The sequence below is a fragment of the Peromyscus eremicus genome, chromosome 2, assembly GCF_949786415.1.
Source record: "Peromyscus eremicus chromosome 2, PerEre_H2_v1, whole genome shotgun sequence".
In the NCBI taxonomy this organism is placed as follows: Eukaryota; Metazoa; Chordata; class Mammalia; order Rodentia; family Cricetidae; genus Peromyscus; species Peromyscus eremicus.
The window spans coordinates 114,803,188-114,821,702 of record NC_081417.1 but is presented as its reverse complement, the minus strand read 5'-3'; the positions used below and the strand labels follow the sequence as shown (position 1 = coordinate 114,821,702).

Here is an 18,515-nt window from a genome sequence, read left to right as displayed (position 1 = left end):
CCAGCATGGTACCATAACCCTAAGGATGCAGCAGTGGCATGCATACGCTGGCAGTAACCAATAGCTCTCTAATTAAACTTAAGACCTGCTCAACAAGTGGGAAATCATGTCTGGTAATGGAAACCTAGCCAAATACCCAGGACCAATGAAGTTGTGGACCTTGGAGGAGAACCTACACCTGCCACGATACTAAACCATCACAGTGCCTAACTACCTTTTAAATAGTTCACCTTATCCCCACATATGAGTGGAGTCTTTCACCTCTCATCAAGGAAACATCTCTTTGAAACACACTATTATTGAAAACCACAACTGATCAGAATCCAGAGTTGTGGAGCCTAGCCCCAGCGGATACTTCTACAAGACGACTCCTACACATAAAGAGTCATCTCACCCCATAGAGAACTTTAGGGGGTGAAAGATTTAAGAGCCAGAGCAGAGGACCAGGGAGTTTTCTATAAGATTGTGTGTCCTAGGAATGTCAGATGCTATACCCATAAAATCTTGCCAATATGACTGCCTACACATGAGGTGATCAGGATAACAACAGACATGCCAAAGTGGGTGAAGGAAAGTGTATGAGACCTCAGCGTACACAAAGAACTACAGACAACTAAGGAATGCCGAAAGTGGGAGAAAGTGTTCTCCAGGGACTATCCAACACCAAATGGTCAGTCTTGAAAATATTCAAAGAATTAACATTATACATTGAGCAGCTTGTAGTTATGCATTTAGGGGAGTGTGTGTGTGTGTGTAACACCAATTACTGAAAAAAGAGATCATGAACTAAACAGCAGGGAGAGGCAGGTGGAAGATGAGAAAGAGAGCAAGGAGGGGTAGGTGGGAGGGTTTGGAGGAAGGAAAGTGAAGGGAAGAATTATATAATATTATGATCTCAAAAATTAAAAGAAGTAATTTTAAAAAGATACAAGCATAGGCAATAACTTTCTGGAAGAATTCAAACAGCTCAAGAAATAATTACAAGATTGACAAATGGAATTTCATGACATTCACAAGCTTTTACATAACAAAGGAAATATTCACCAGAGGGAAGAACGAGCCTACATAATAGAAGAAAATATTTGTTAACTATGTATATCTGACAGGGGATTAATATCTTAACTATATTAAAACTCCAAAAATTAAACATCCAAAGACCAATAACTCAATCAATAAATGAAAATAAACTGGATGGTTCAAAGAAGAAATAGAAGAAAATAGGAGAAATAAAAATGGTCAGTAAATACATGGAAAAAATGTTTAGCTTCCTTGAACTACTTTGAGATTCCATCTCACTTCAATAAGAGTGGCAATCATCCAGCAAACAAATGCTGGTGAGGATATGGGGAAAGAGGAACATTTAGACTCTGCTGGTGCACATACAAACTAGTACCTGGACTATGGCAGTTAATACAGAGGTTCATCATAGAAATACAAAATGGAGCTATTGTATCCCCAGCTATAACACTCCTGGTTATATCTCCAAAAGAATCTCCATCAGCACACCACAAAGATGTTTGCATAGTCATGCTGACTGCTGAACTGCTTAAAATTTCTTAAATATAGAACCAGCCTAGATGCCGATCAACAGGGAATGTGTAAAGAAAATGTAGTATATAGATACCATGGGGTTTTATTCATCCATTAAAAAGGGAAATTATGTCCTGTGTGGGAAATGGATTTAACATCATGTTAAGTGAAACAGAGATCCAGAAAAATAAATTCCAAGCTTTCTTTTATATGTAGAATTTAGATTTAACTATATAATTATATGACATATTAATGATATTAAAATAGAAGACATAGAAGGGGGACATGAAAGGGAAATGTGAGGAAAGGATAATAAATATTACATACTCCCTCTCATATGTGGACTCTATCATCTATCATCTATCATCTATCTATCTATCTATCTATCTATCTATCTATCTATCTATCTATCTATCATTTATCATCTATCAACTATTGTAGTGAGTCTCTGGCCCACCAACCAGCTCCAAAATAACCACATGGAGACTTTTTTTTAATTAAAAATTTTTAAAATTCATTTTACATACCAACCACAGATCCCCCTCTCATCCCTCCTCCAGCTCCCCCCATCAGCCTTCCCTCGCTGATCCATCCCCCATCCCCTCCTATAAAAGGGTAAGGCCTCCATGGGTAATCAGCAAAGCCTGGTACATTCAGTTGAGGAAGGACCAAGCCCCTCCCCATCAAGGCTATATAAGGCTCCCAAAGGCAGCTCATGCACCAAGGATAGATCCTGATCCCACTGCCAGGGGCCCATCAAACAAACCAAGCTACACAACTGTCTCCCATATACAGAGGACCTAGTGCAGTCCATGTATATTCGACAGCTATCAGTGTAAAGTTCGTGAGTTCCTATGAGCTTGGTTCAGTTGTCTCTGTAAATTTCCCCATCATGGTCTTGATCCCCCCTTGCTCATAGAATCCCTCTTCCCTCTCTTCAACTGGACTCCTGGGGCACAGCCTGGTGCTTGGCTGTGGATTTCTGCATCTGCTTCCATTAGTTACTGGATGAAGGCTCTATGATGACAGTGTAATCACCAATCTGATTACTGGGGTAGGCCAATTCAGGCACCCTCACCACTATTGCTAATAGTCTAATCTAGCATTGTCCTTGTGGATTCCTGGGAATTTCTCTAGTGCCAGGTTTCTCCCTAACTCCATAATGTCTCCCTCTATCAAGATATCTCTTTCATTGCTCTCCCACTCTATCTCTCTCATTTCCTCATGTTCTCATCCCCCATCCCCTCCTCCCTATTGCCCCCCCATCCCCAGTTTACTCATAGAGATCTCATCTACTCCCCCCTCCCAAGGTGATCCATGTGTCCCTCTTAGGGTTCTCCTTGTTTCCTAGCTTCTCTGGAGCTGTGGGTTGTAGTCTGGTTATCCTTCTCTTTAGATCTAGTATCTACTTATAGTGAGTAATAACATGTTTGTCTTTCTGAGTCTGGGTTACCTCACTCAGGACAATATTTTCTAGTTCCATCCATTTGCCTGCAAGCTTCATGATGTCATTGTTTTTTACAGATGAGTAGTACTCCAATGGATAAAGAAAATGTGGTACATATTCATGGAGACGTATTATTAATTATGAAAGCTCAGCCAACAGCTAAGGTTTATTTCTATCACTTAGAACTTAAATTAACCTATTTCTATTAATTGACTTTCTGCCTCTTGGCTTTATTACCTCATTTCCATAGCGCCCATCCTGCTTGCTTGGCATCTCTTGTCATCTCTGCCTTCTTCTTCCCAGCATCCTCTCTGCCCCGAAAATCCTGCCTAACTATTGGCTGTTCAGCTTTTTAGTAAACCAATCTGAGTGACACATCTTCACAGTATACAAAAAGATTATTCCACAACAAACTGTCTTCTGACTAAAATCAGAAGGGGAGCCATTTTGAAGAAGGAAGGGGGCTGATGGGAAGTGTGGAAGGGCCAACAAGGGAAACTAATAGGGGATGGTTGTGAGCAAAGTACAAAGACCTACCTTTGAAAATGTCATAATGACACCCATTATTTTGTACACTGTTTTAAGAGTTTTAAGAACACTGTGTTCTAGAGCCCTTCTCATGACCATGTGACCTTCATTGCCTGCAAACAGGTGGAAATTGATCCATGCCTTACAGTCAGGTTTGGCCTCAGAACTTGTATTAATAAGCAGCATGACTGAGCTATGACTGGAAGAATGACTGTGTCTTAGGACTCCTGTTTTCTCTATACTGTAAAACAGGTTGTCCTTCAGAGACCCCACACAGGGAAGCCAAGCACACCCATCTTTGCTGACAGACATGGGTGACACCTGTTCCTGATGAGAGTTCCACTTTGCTTCTAAAGCCAGAAGAATTTGAGCCCTGATTTCTGACTTTGTGTAGCGAGTCCTTGTACTGTCTAAACTTACAGCCAGGAGTGCCAGTAATGAAAACTGACCCACAGGGTCTTCACATTAAACATTCCTTGAGTTTTAATTTCTGCACATCGTGATACCGTCTTTTACAAAGTTCTAGGCAATGTCCTATCTAATTTCCAGGCAGGGTTTTCCTCTGTAGCTGACCAGAACATTTGTTCACATAGTCACTTAGGGAAGGATGTGGATCTCGCCCCCACATGGTCAGCCAATGTTGCCATACTTATTTGTGAACAAGCAAACTCTTGAGTGATTAGAACTCAACTAGTCATAAATATGTCGCAGTCTTCCTTTACATCTCTATGTTTTTCAACCTCCCCACACTAACTTCCCAGGGGACTGCCTTGACTTTGAATGCTTTGATGGGTTGTAAGGCTCGTTCTCCTGAGGTTTCAGTGACCCAGTACTCTTGGTGTTTATGGTAACAAACTTCCGGTGCAAGTCTGACAGGCTGCAAAACCCCATGTGTGCCTCCTCACTCCTCTTCCTCCTCTGATCTGGTATTTCCTCTTTAGCATTTGAGCTGTAGATGGAAAAAGCTGCTCTATAAATTAAGAGGAGTATGAACTTCATCCTGCCACCGTTCTGGATCCCTTTTGCTGTCCTCCCCATTATCTTTTTTTTTTAAATTTTATTTTATTTTACAATATAATTTAATTCTACATATCAACCACGGATTACCTTGTTCTCCCCCCTCCCGCCCCCCTCCCCTTCCTCCCGGCCCACTCCCATTCCCATCTCCTCCAGGGCAAAGACTCCCCCAAGGATTGAGATCAACCTGGTGGACTCAGTCCAGGCAGGTCCAGTCCCCTCCTCCCAGGCTGAACCAAGCATCCCTGGCATAAGTCCCAGGTTTCAAACAGCCAACTCATGCACTGAGCACAGGACCCGGTCCCACTGCCTGGATGCCTCCCAAACAGATCAAGCCAATCAACTGTCTCACCTATTCAGAGGGCCTGATCCAGTTGGGGGCCCCTCAGCCATTGGTTCATAGTTCATGTGTTTCCATTCATTTGGCTATTTGTCCCTGTGCTTTATCCATCCTTGGTCTCAACAATTCTCGCTCATATAAACCCTCCTTTCTCCCGGAGCTCCACCTGGGGCCTGGCCGTGGATCTCTGCATCCAGTTCCCTCCCCCTTATCTTTAGGCCCCATAGCTCCCTGGAGAATCGGGCTTGCACAGAGGACAGCTCCTAGGCTGCCAGGCCCAATGAACTACTGCTCATGCAGGAAACAGGCTGCAGGTGACTATTTCCACCAACTGTCACAGGAAACATAGAGGAGGGAGGGGCCTCTGGGTGGCTTCTAGTATGATGTGGACTAGGGGCTAGTCTTACATTACAGATTGCTGGTGTTTAGGTGACTTTTTTTTCTCTTTAATTTAAGGTGAAGCATAGAGGAAGAAATTCTTTTTGATTTTTTTTCAACCAAGTTTAGAAATTAAAAAAATTGCACTAAGAAAATAGCTTCTTTGAGTTTGCCCATATAAACGGAAAACCATTTAGCCAGGATCCAAGAAGGTGAGGGTTCCCCTGCCTCCCTCCCTCCTAAAGATGCAGAAGATGCAAAGCCTCCTAGAGTTTTCAGGATGCCCTTAGCCACTGACCTGTACTCGTAGCCTGTGCTGTATTTCTTTCTTTTACAAATACATTGATTTCTGTTACTGTGTGGGGGTGCACATGCCATGGCACACGCATGGTGACGGTGAAAACAGCTCTGTAGAGTCTCTTCCTCCATCTTTGCGTCAGTTCCAGGGACCACTCAGGTTGCCAGGCTTACAGGACAAGGGCCATGACTTACTGAGTCATCTCCCCGACCCATTATTCACTTTCTATCCAAGTGAAGAAGTACAGGAAAGTATAACTTTAGGGAGGGGTTGTTGGTGAGCTCACCCCTAACTGTAAATTCTAGACAGGCACTTCACCAGCTGAACTATAGCTCTAGCCTCAGAAAAATACAATGGATTATCAAATGGCTTTAGTGCTGTGGTTTGGGGTGGCTAGGCTTTCTTTAAGAGGAATAAATGGCTAAAATGCCTGTGTACTGTTAAAGATGAAAAGGCCACCCTTCCCTACCCCATTCCTTTCAGTTCTGTAGCTCTTGATCTTCAGTGTCTGTCAGAATCATGGGGAAGATTCTCAAAACACAAAATGTTGTGCTCTACCCTTAGAAATGTAGATTTAGTACTTGAGTCAAGGAAGGACTTGATAATCCACATTGCTGACAAGTTCCTGGGTGCTCTTGGTACCTGGCTCTGGAAGAAACTCTAAAATAGGCAATCATCCTTGAAGGCGCGCAGAGGACAGAACTCTTGTCCAGTGAGTATCTACTGCCTCATAACAGGCAATGTGGGATCATGGTGCCGAGAACCCACAGATGTTGGTGATTAGGGAGCCAGGGGAATCAAGGGACTTGGGGTTGAGGGGATGGGGACAGGAGCCTGGTGGGACAGAAAGAGTAAGTTGGAATGAAGGTCCAGGCATTCAAGTGTGAGGTGAGGCCCCCCACAGGCCTCACTGTGTGGGGTGTGGTTGCTTTGTTAAGTTTGATGGCTGAGGTGGTGACAAGACCCTGAAGGCTTCTTGTGTTTCCTTCATGTTAAACAGCAGAGATGAGCAAGTCCTTTGAACTTTCATAACCATACTCATTTTCCTTGGCAGTGTGTATTAATTGCTGGATGGGAGCTCTTTCTGTTGGGCAAATCAAGGTTATAGTGATATTGTGTCAAGTAAATGGCTGCAATTCTTTGATTTTACCAAATGGTTGGAATCTAAGCTGGACATGAGAAGATATTCACGGACTAATCTTTAGAGTCTGAAAGCGTGAGTGAGTTTTGCTAAGTTCATATGGAAACATCGAGGTAGAAAATAATCAACTTCAATCCTATTTCTATTTTTTACGTTCCATTATAAACACATCATTTTGATTTTAAAAGTTCAAAGCTTGTCATCTACAGGCAGATTATACTTGGTTATGAAATCATCTTCCACTTATGGTCACTAACAAAATGATGCCCAAATCAGGTTTCTTTTGTAGGGCTGGGGCTTGAACCTAGGGCGTTATGCATGTTAGGCAAGTGCTGCATCTCTGAGCTATATTTCCAGCCCTGTGGAGACTATTTTAAAAAATTTAAAAATATCATTTAATTGAAGTAAGGCAAAAATAAGAATTGTGATTCCTCTTTCTAAGAAATGTTAATCATTAGAAATAATATGAAGGTTTCCAAAGGCTCCTATGACAGCAATATTCAGGACATATTTTATAGTAAACATTTTAATAAACAGCAGCATAAAATAATCAGTGTTTAATATCATCTCTGATGGTGAAATACATATGCATATATCCTCAATATAAAATAGTCTTTTGGTCATTACAAGTCCATGTTTTTCTATTTGGAATGCCCATAAGAACAAATCAAACATTGATACAGTGATTAAATGCATGCAGTGAGAATAAGGAAAGATATGGTAGTGTGAGCTATCTGAACATCACCATTATATATTTGAAGACAATCTACATTGAGTTAAAAACAAGCAAAGGAAATAAGGAAACAGACCAGATATAAAAATGCAGATATATTTTCACTTCTGTGATACAAACCATAAACAGTTTTGTGCAGAGAAATAAAAAAAGAAACACCTGAAAATAAAATTAGCTTACAAAACATTGTCAACAGAGTGAAAGATTTTTCAGCTTGTGAAAAAAGGTACCATTTAATACAAAAGAGGCTGCATGCTGCAGCATCACAGCACGGTTTTAATAATTATAGCAAGTGGTTTTGAAATTTCATTTGCTCACCTTAATGGCTTCAGTTATTATAAAAGGCTTAAAAATAAATGTTATAGTTCTTTATAAAAAACTAAGTTGAATTTATTTTTTTAACCATAATAATGACTTTCCAGAGAAGGTCTTTTACTGGCTCATGGAATGCTAATCCCCCTTTAGGGGACTCCTTGAAAACTCAGATTCACTGAGACTGTGTTTACTCAAAATAAATATCCTTGGAAAACAATTGATTGTCATATCATATACAAAATTGTGGTTTGAAGCGTCATCGTTATATAGTTGCATAGCAACAAAAGGATACAAATCTCCTCCTCTACTCAACTTCAAGAAATGTTACATAGAATCAGCTTATTCATGCCACAAAATAGCTCTTAATTTATTGTCCAGTAAATCTGAATATAGCCAACTCTTTTGAGTTCACAGTACCTATAAGTTCATGTTTATTCGGGAAAACGTAGGCACATTTTGGTAGACAGATTTCCTAGATTTCTTATGCAAATTCTACCTTAAAAGGCAGAAACATCAAGGTCTTCCTAATTTTCTTATATTCCCCTCAAAAAATATTTCTATCAATGAAGTAGTTCCAGGTTTTATTTTGCATTTTATAAGTCTGTAAGTCTCTATTCTATAGCTTTAAAATAAAAGCAAGACTTGCTGATATTTTTCTTAGGATAAAGGAGTTATTTTTTTTTAATAAGAGAAAAATCAAATTTAAAATTCCTTTTTTTGCAGAACTTGAATCTCACAAGAATTCTGAACTTGGTAAAAGGTAGTTGGCAAGTAAATGCCAGGATGGGCACACTTGATGTCACCCCCTAAGGAAGGCAAGAGGGTTGGATCAAATTGCTAGTTTGCCAAGTTAAGGAATCTGGAGTTTTGCAATCTTTGAGAGAACTCAGTATGCTTTTTTTTTTTTTTTTTAAAGACAACCTATAATGTTTTGCAAAATAGGATGTGTAGTCTTTGGATTCCAGCTAGCTCTATGAATAAATTGTTCAACTTCTTGGTGCTAGAATATAATCAGTGAACATCTCCAAGAAAAACAAGAAGAAAAAGTGAGAGTTTAAATTTGCTGGCCACTGGCATCATCACAGGGTTTCCTCTTGCTCACAGTCTATCAACAGTCTATCCCAAGACCTTGGCCAACTTGTACACAGGCTGCAAGGCATGGATGTGGGTGTGCCTACCTCTAGCATCACCTGTTTGCAGCATCAGTGGTCTGGGGACACTCCTATAGAGAAAGGCTGACCAAAGGAACAGTGCAATAACCCTGTCTCTCTCCCATGGATATTGATTCAGGCTGAGGGACCATTTTCTTGACTCTGCCTCCTTGGGGGCCCCATTCCTAAAGCAATAACCCAAATTGTAATCTACAGCCATTTCCAGCATCCACATCTACCTTCTTTAGGGCCTGTGTAAACACACTGTGGAAAAAGGGCCTGGAAAAGGCCTTCATGATGAGAAGAGGAAGTTCATATAAACACCCTACACCATCCCAGAGAAGCCTGACTACCGAGAGGACTTCTGTGGACATGACAAGTCTGGATGGCTCATTTCCATCCGAGATTCAAAATGTAGCCTCAAGATCCCTGTGTGGTGCTAAACACCACTTCCATTCAAACATGCTTAGAGTCTAAGTTGAATCAAAATAGTTCCTGAACATCTGTCCTGAAGTAGAGACAGCAGGTAGACAAACACTACAGTATATACATTTTGGGGGTAGATCAGCCATGGTGACCAAAGGCAAATACACAGAGCACCATTTGACTTTCTTTTTTGGTTTACTATGTAATTACAATGTTCTGTTTCTCTTCATTGGTTTTCAGTACTTGAAACGGTCTGTTCCCAACACACCATGATGGAGTGAAAATCCCACAATGCATTATTTTTTCCTGGCTAGTGTCTTTCCAGTAAGACACAGTTAAACTTCACAGAAGACACTGGTTGCAATGTCTGCTAAATGAGAACCTTCAATAAAAACATTTGAATATAAATCTTTTCTGCCACTTTTTAGTTTGTCTGGTAGAGAGTATTTACAAAAGTCACCCATTTTATACTTCTGCAGAAATCATAGATTCGGTGTGCCCATGAATATTGGAGTCTCCAAGCAAAGATGGTTGCTTTGAGTCTATTTTGTAGGGTTTTTGAGATTTGTTGCCAAAAACAGTGATACCCATTCCACCAGGGTGATTTGGAATTGACATGTGTGGTAGCAAAGGAACGTTTGCTTCCTGATTGGATCCTGATGAGGGCAAGCTGGCCACATGGCCAGTGCTGGTCGACCCACTGGCGCTGCTTGGGGACCGACTCTTGGGAGGTGGGCAGTGCTGAATCACCCTCGGAGGCCCTGCAGGCTGGTAGTGGGCCGCCGGAAAGGCTGCATATCCCGGAGGTATTGGGTATCCGTTGATGGGGATGAAGCGCTGGTTCTGAGGTATCGCTGGGCCAATGAAACCAGCAATCTGGCCCTGTGGTGTAATTCCCTGGCCCGGGAACATGTAATTGGGAAACCGGGGGTTGCTGAGGTTACTCACAGGGCTGGCACTGAGGGAGGTGGTCTGCGTGGTGGCATTTCCACCTGAGGGAGTGGTAGAGCTGGTGTGACTTGAGAGGCCCTCCCAGGATCGAAGCCGGACATGGATGTCTTTGAAGCGCGGTCTCCTGGAAGGAATCTCATTCCAGCACTCGGTCATGAGACTGTACATTCGCGGCGGGCAGTCTTCAGAACATGGTAACAGCTGTCGCTTCCGCACCATCTCGATCACTTCCTGATTGCTAAACCCATAATATGGCTGGAGTCCGAAGCTGAAAATCTCCCACAACACAACCCCAAAAGACCAGATATCAGAATCAGAGGAGAATTTGCCATACATGATGGCCTCCGGAGGCATCCAGCGAATGGGCAGGGAAGACTTACTCTGCACCCTGTAGTAATCGGCAGAGTAAATTTCTCTGGAAAGCCCAAGGTCCGAAATCTTTACATGCAGTTGCTCTCCAATTAAAATATTGCGAGCTGCAAGGTCCTTGTGCACGAAGAAGTGACTAGACAGGTATTCCATGCCAGCTGCAATCTGAATTGCGATGTGCAAGAAATCTCCATGGTCCAGACTAGATTTTACTGTCCCGTCTTCATCGCTGCTACAGCCGACATCCGAATGCGGGGATCGCATGATGAGGAACTCATGGAGATCTCCCTGGTTCATATACTCAAAGAGCATACACACAGGTTGTTCCTGGGTGACGGCACCGAGGAGGCATACAATATTGGGGTGGTGTAATTCCGCCATGAGAGAAGCTTCCTGTTGAAATTCTGTCCACTGCTGGGGGTTGTTATAGTCTTTCAAGGTCTTGATAGCCACCAACTGTGCATGGTCCATGCCTGGGAGGTAGAGATGGCCCTTGTAGATTTTTCCAAAGGTACATTCACCCAGTTCTTCCATGAAACGCACAGCAGAAAGAGGCAGCTCCTTAGCCTTGCTCTGTAAGAAAGGGAAAGTATGGGTTAAACTTTCTTAAAGCCAGACATCTTGGCATTGAAAGGAGAGGTGGGGCATATATCTAAGGTAAATAGGAGGGATACTTGGGCTGAATGTAAAGGGACTTGCAATTCCCTGCAGACCACGGTTATTTATATATTCTACCCGTTATAGTGCTGAAAGGACTCAAGGATCTCCCTAGAGGAGACTGATTGTAATAACTTTTGAAGAAGCTGGGTGTGGTGGCAGATGCATGTAATCCTAGCATTGTGGAGTCAGAGACAGGAAGATGGAGGCTATCTTAGGCTATCTTAGGCTACCCAGTGAGGTCCTATCTTAGAAAACAAAATCCCCCAAGATCACACAAACAAGTAAACAGAAAAGGGAGACAAACAAACAAACAAATAACAACAACAACAAGGCAGAGCATGCATGGTGGCATATGTCTGCAATCCTAGCACTCAGAAACAGAGGTGGAAATGTCAGGAGTTTGAGGCAAGCCTGAGCCAAAACCCAGTCTCAACAAGAGCTGGGAAGGTAGGTTGAGGGTTAAGAGTGCCTTCATAGCCAGGCGGTGGTGGCGCACGCCTTTAATCCCAGCACTTGGGAGGCAGAGCCAGGCGGATCTCTGTGAGTTCGAGGCCAGCCTGGACTACAGAGTGAGTTCCAGGAAAGGCACAAAGCTACACAGAGAAACCCTGTCTCAAAAAAAACAACCCCCCCCCCCAAAAGTGCCTTCATGTGCAAGCCCCTGAGTTTAACTCCTAGGCATAAAAAATGTATGTGTGTGTGTGTGGGGGGGGGTCTACTAAATAGAATATTGTAAAGTTGTGGAAGATAAGGAAGCTTTTTATGTGCAGGCATGGGATGGACTTTAAATTTCTACTGCTTTTAGTTCATAAAAAGCAGAGAAGCTAGTGCCATACATAAAGAGGAGCAATAGCCAGGCGGTGGTGGCACATGCCTTTAGTCCTAGCACTCAGGGAGGCAGAGGCAGGTGGATCTCTGTGAGCTCCCGAGGAAGCCTGGTCTACAGAGTGAGTTCCAGGACAGGCTCCAAAGCCTACATAGTGAAACCCCGTCTTGAAAAACCAGAGAGAGAGAGAGAGAGAGAGAGAGAGAGAGAGAGAGAAATAAACCTGTCCATATTTCCTTGTATATGCATAAGAAAATTTAGAAAGCCCAGAAAAGGAATCTCGGAACAGCAGTGGCTAGGAGGGAGTACAAAAGTGGGAATTAGAAAGAGAGGGGTGGAGGTAGAGATGCTTCATCTCAGCTTTTTTATTCATTAAACATTTTAGGATTAGGTTTAAAAAAACATTAACAGAGTCATCACATTTAAAAGCATATGTTAGTCTTTCCATCTGACTAATCAGGAATTTCTTTTCTGCCATTATAGGTCTCCCTACTGTTCTGCTTACATGATCTAGACCAGTGTTCTCAATCTGCTGTTCTAATAGAACCAGTGTTCTAATGCTGCTTTAATACAGTCGCTCATGTTGTGGTGACCCCCAACCATAAAATAATTTTCATCACTATTTCATTACTGCAATTTTGCTACTGTTATGAATCATAATCTAAATATCTGTATTTTTCCAATGGTTTTAGGAAACCCTTATAAAAGGGCCATTTGACCCCCAAGGGGGTCATAGCCCACAGGTTGAGAACCATTGATATAATAGGTAGAAAGTAATTGTAATTTTGCTACTGAGCTGTGTGTCAGTTCCTAAGACCATCAGAAATATGTGCTTTCCTATGGTCTCAACAGGTTGAGAACCATTGGTCTAGATTGATTCTGCCTTTTGGTTCAGGTGATTGAATCCAGGGCCTCATGCATGCTCCACACACACTCTACCACTGGACTCCATCCTCAACCCTTAGGGTAAGATTCTTGTGGGATCTTGATGGACTTCCTTTGGGAGAGAAGGTGTGAAAATGAGAAACATAATGAATTAAGCTGTTTTATTTTTCATATCATGGGAATGATCTTTTTTCTGATAAGAGTAACCCAAAATGAATCCCTCCTGCATGACGTTAAAATAAGGATTCCCATGATAGCTGATGGCAATTAAAAAATCTAAAGGAATCCAACAGATACCCTGGCCTTTTAAACAGTATGGTAAGTGTTAGTTGCTTTTTCATCTGAACAGGAGTTCTGGGTTTTGATGATAGAGAAGGGTAAGGGACTGAGCAGTAAAATCTCTCTTGGGAAAATGAGAAGTAGGAAATAAACCAATGGCCTACCAGACTGAGAATAAAGACTTATACCTGATGCTCTCCTACACCAAGTTAACCATTGGCAAAAAGGTGTAGTTCAAATCACTGAGTTTTGAATTGAAGCAAATCTGAGTTTACATCTTGGATCTGCTGTTTGCTACTGATACTAGTTCATTCCTGAACAACACGTAACAAATATTAACTGACAGCACAGGCCTGTGAGGTAGGTCCTGTGTGGTAGCTGTTAACCTTGAGTTTCTTCACTTCTGTGCAGCTATCTGGAAGTGGATTAAATTTTGTGAATGACTTAGATCTGCATCCAGCCTCAATTAGTCCTACAGAGTACTTTCAATTCCCTTTATTTTTTAAAAAAACGTGTTTTAAGTTTCTTTTCTAAGACTTCCTCTGGTTTGGTAGAGTTGTTCAGTTTCTTTAAAAAGTGTTTTTCCAACACTTTTTAATCCGAATTCATTCAGATCCGAGGGCAGGTCAGAAGTTGAGCAGCTGGAAGACTGCTGCTCTTTCGGGGATGTAGGGGTGGAGGTAGAGATCAGGTGGGAAAGAGACAAGAACAGGCCAGATTTCGGGGTACAGGAAGAGAAGAGGTGAGTAGGACCTTGGCAAGGGCTTGGCCTATGGCCCCAGTCTTTGGAAGTGCCCCTCCCTCCACTGAGTTAACAAGTTCCTTCTCTCACATCCACCTTTGCGAGAACTCCCTTCGACATTTTACAGGCGGAGGAGGAGGAAAGGGAAAGAAGAGAGAATGTTCAGGAAAGCTATTCTGAGGCTCTGGCCAGTCAGGCCAGTCTCAGCAATGGCTCTGGAGGCTGAGCAGGGCTCTGAGACTTGCCTGAATTGGAAGTAGGGAACGATGGTGGTGTACTCTAGGGTGTTATAAATAGTTCTTTCTTTCTATTTATGCACCCAAAAGGCTACATTTTGACCCAATTGCATCTTGTCATTTCTCATCAGCACCGGTAAATTAGACAGCACGGAGCTAAGTGTGTCTTCTCCGACTTATCTAAGGAGGGAAAGGTTTACAAGAGTCACCCTAATCCAAATTTGAGTGTTTGCTATGGGAATGAGTAGGGAAACACCTAAAATGGTGGAGTTCAGAAACGCTTTCCTTTAGAACACCTGTGCAGCAAGCCAGCCTAAAAATGCCCAGAAACCCATACTCCAAGCTTAGTTTCAGGGGAGCTATTTACACAGTGATTTGCATTTAAAAAATGCTCAAGTTACTTGGTACAAATGAGTCTTAACTACAGACTCATTTTCAAATTTTACATAAATCCTTAACTAGTTAAAAAATCATAAAACCCCTTAAAAGAAGCCGTCAGTAGACTGCTCGGAGATGGCAGGAAATTAGCTGTATTGTTAAGGAACAGATGGTTTACATTACACAAACCCTTTAGGCTAAACTTGTTTAGGTCTGGCATATTGTAAATTATATTTTAGTAATGAAAGTGAAATGACCTCTGCTTGACCCCAAGTGGGGTTTGTCTGTTTGAACCAACGCAGTGGAAACTACGAAAGAAAATGAAGTCAGAAAGTTCTGGCAGCTCAATTTTGGCTCATTTCAAGTTAAGGGGTTATAAATCTGTTTAGTTTTTGTTTGACAAGTATTTGTCATACAGGGATGTACAAAATGTAAAGAAGTGTAAAATACACATGAGGCACAGTGCCAAAGTAAACCAAGTACAAAGGCAGCCTGGGAAGAGCAGGGTCCCGGCCCTATCTCTCCATCACTCCCTCCATTAGTTGAATGACAAGATGGTCTGCGTTTATTATATGCTGTAAGGCAATTAAGTACCTTAAAACCGAAGCAGGCTTTCAGTTTAAATGTTAACATTTTTCCTTCTCAAAGTAAACACACATCTGCCTCAGTTCAGCTTTAAAAATTATATCATTTTTGGTGGGGGAGGGGAAAATTTGATGCAGAATGTATTGGCCAGGGTCGGATAGGGTTTCTTCCCCCAGTCATTGGGAGAACCACTGGGCTAGAGTGGAGATGAGCTCTTTGCAGAAGGGAAAGAACATGTAAGTTCGAGACCTATATGCATTTGTTCTAGGTCTGGTCGAGACACAGATCCTGAGGCCAGGATGATGATGGTGGCCTTTGACTGAGGGATGAACAGTAAGTAGGGATGTTCCTTTTCCTATCTCTTAATGTGCTATATGGAAATGATAAGCCATGGACAGAGCTTTAGAACAGTGTTCAGTATAGAGATGAGCACCGATGGGTAACAAGAGCCATCTCAATGACTCTTGCTCCTTTTACATAGGTGACTAGATCATCCTAGGAAGTGAGGTGAGATTCTGTGTGGCCCTGACCATTTGCAGTGCAAAGCCCCCTCTAAGACTTTCCTCTTCTCTGCATGGGAGGGTGCTACAGTGTAGTGTGGGAGGGCAAGAGAGCCTAGAGCTAGAGCGGGAAGGAGGCTCCAACAGCAGGTACTAATGGAAGACTGCTGAGGTTTATATCCACAAGGTCACCTTGAAGCTTCCCCCTGCAGCCCCTGGCATCCCTGTTACTCAAAGCAAAGTCACTTCCCATGTTTTGATGGCCAGGCCAACTGTGACCCTGTGGTGTTTGTTTTAAAAGCAGATTGTACCTGAACACAAGCATTTACAACGGCAGAGAAGGTTCCACATCATGACACTTGAGACAGACCCTGGCCCTACCAAAATGAGAGGTGTAGTTTTGGTAGTGGGATGTAGAAAGAGGGCATTTCCAGGTCAGCCATCTGGGTCCCCTGCTTCATTTGTGAAGAGTGATCACAGGGTAGCTGAAGAAGCTGGTGGAACAATTCTGATCCATAAGTGCTTAAAAAGATGCTTCGGGAATGCCAGGGGGAAGAAAAGAACAAGTTACCAACCAGTGAACAGCTCCCAGCTTATGTTCTGTGCTGTACTGTACTAATATGTCCTGAGGTATTAGTGAGAGTCAAGGTTGTTGAGATAGCTCAGCTACACCTTCAATGTAGAGCCACTTACTTAGGATATATCTTAATGGCTGGTTTCATCTGCCACACAACTAATCTAATCTATATTAATATACTGAGTCACATGATAACATAGATACTAATACTGTGGAATAGCCAGAGTTTACATACTGACTTGCATATGAGAAGAAACACAGCTTCTGCATTAATGTCATAAAGCCTTTAGCAGCCACATATTTGAATCCTTATCATGTGCTAAACATTAAGAGCATAAAATGGCTTTGTGTGTGTGTGTGTGTGTGTGTGTGTGTGTGTGTGTGTGTGTGTGTGTGTATGTATGTATGTGTGTGTATGTGTTCCTCATTGGCTAGTAGAGGCTTAATTCAGACTTCAGAAGCCCTTTACCAGGAACTCCACCATGCTTCCTTGTCCTTCTGTGATAAGCACTTTTTCCAAAACTCAGTTCAATCCTTATCATCATCCTGAGTTTCATCCTGTGATTTCTCCATTTCATGAATGAAGATAGTAAGGTTTTCAGCAGTTAACTAGTTGCTCTAGTTAAACAACTAGAGAAGCACAACCCTTAAATGGTGGAGCCAAGATTTAAATCTAAGTAAGTCTGATCTCAAAGTTTTAGTACTTCTCTGGAAAGGGCTGTGGAGTTTTCTCTTGATCCTTGGGGGGCTCTCCATCTTAAAACCATAGTGACTATTGGCAGGTGAATGGAATGTCCAAAGCTGAAGAATGTTCTGGTCTCTGAGCTTGCCCTTACACATTGACATTCTGTTGGATACTGGGTAAGTGAACAGAACCTGGGAGTGGCACTTTTGGCTGAAACAAACATGGGCCTGGGAAAGTATTTACATGGGGTGCCTTGGTGGGTGGACTGTGCTTGCCTCCAGAGCCCACTTTCCTTTTCTGTATATTTCATTGGTTCTTAGGTAAACAGTGTTAGGTTTGTGAAACAATTGACTCCACTCATAAAACAGAGATGGCTACATTCTAAAGGCTTAGCAGCCAGCCTTTGGATGGTTATGGATCGTTTCAGAGACCACACCTGAACTAAGAGGCTTCTGTCTCATGCAGTCAAATTCTAGAGGGAGGTCCAGACCTTCCTCATTTGATCAGAGATCAGCTGTACCTCTCTGAAAGGAATTTAACTTTAGAAGTGTTCATTTTCTCCACAGTGTAACTGTTTGATAGTGTGAGTGTTAGAATGGTTCTGTGGAGTTTCTTTATAATGTCCATGGGTACGTTTCTTTTCTGCTCAGAAATGCAACAGAACAGATGTGTGTGTGTGTGTGTGTGTGTGTGTGTGTGTGTGTGTATACATATGAGTGTAGGTACCTGTGTAGTTCAGAAGAGGGTGTATCCCTGGAATTGGAGTTAAAGGAAGTTATGAGCTGTCTAATGCAGGTGCTAGGAACTGAACTTCTGTCTTCTGCAGGAGAATACACGCTCCTAACTACCAAGCCATCTTTCCAGCCCCTAATGTCACTAATTTTGACAACAGATTGATTGCTCTGTGGTCCTGTGGGCTCATGTGTTTCAGCAAACATGAAAATTAAGGCAGTGGACTCAAAGCAAGTCTTTGGACCCTGCACCCATGCAGAACTGGTCAGAGGCTTGGCTTTGTTTCCTGCTGGCTGTGGGACTTTGGGAGAATATTCATCTCAAGCTTTAGTTTTTTCACACCAAACTTAGACTCAAGCAAGAATTTCCTTCCCCAGGAAGTTTTGCAACGTCTGTGGTGATACTGCAGCCACACGCCAGTAATGAAGTGTATCAGTCAGTCCACTCACGATCCCTGTTAACGAGGCTCATTCCCCAGAAGCAGTTTTGGAACAGGGGCTCTCCGGCTGAGATAAGGGAGTGGGTGACCTCAAAGCTGTCACTATCACACCCTCTCAAACCCTCATGCATTTTATCCTGGAACTGAGGCAGGGATTTACGCCATCAGGATGGGCACCAGCAGTACCAGGCTATGTAGAGTTAGGTCAACGTCTCAGCTCTGATTCCCTTGCTTGTCTGCCCCAAGTTGTGCTGGGGGCTGCTGAGGCCTGTTGTTTTCCTCTAAACAAATGCACACTGCCCCATTCAGAGCATCTGGCTTCAGAAAGGTTTGTAGTTATCAGCGGAACCAAAATAATAGGAATTTC

The 18,515-nt window shown here is 42.5% G+C and overlaps 1 protein-coding gene across 1 annotated transcript in view; it reads right to left on the bottom strand.

The window, feature by feature from the left end:
• Positions 1–7,189: 7,189 nt before the first annotated feature.
• The window catches only part of Ror1 (receptor tyrosine kinase like orphan receptor 1), a 160,004-nt gene continuing 148,678 nt past the window's right edge, over positions 7,190–18,515 (bottom strand). Inside the window, exon 10 of the mRNA XM_059255843.1 lies at positions 7,190–11,197. Within this exon, the coding sequence (XP_059111826.1) occupies positions 9,770–11,197 (1,428 nt within the window). The 3' untranslated portion in view covers positions 7,190–9,769. The remainder of the gene's footprint in view (positions 11,198–18,515) is intronic.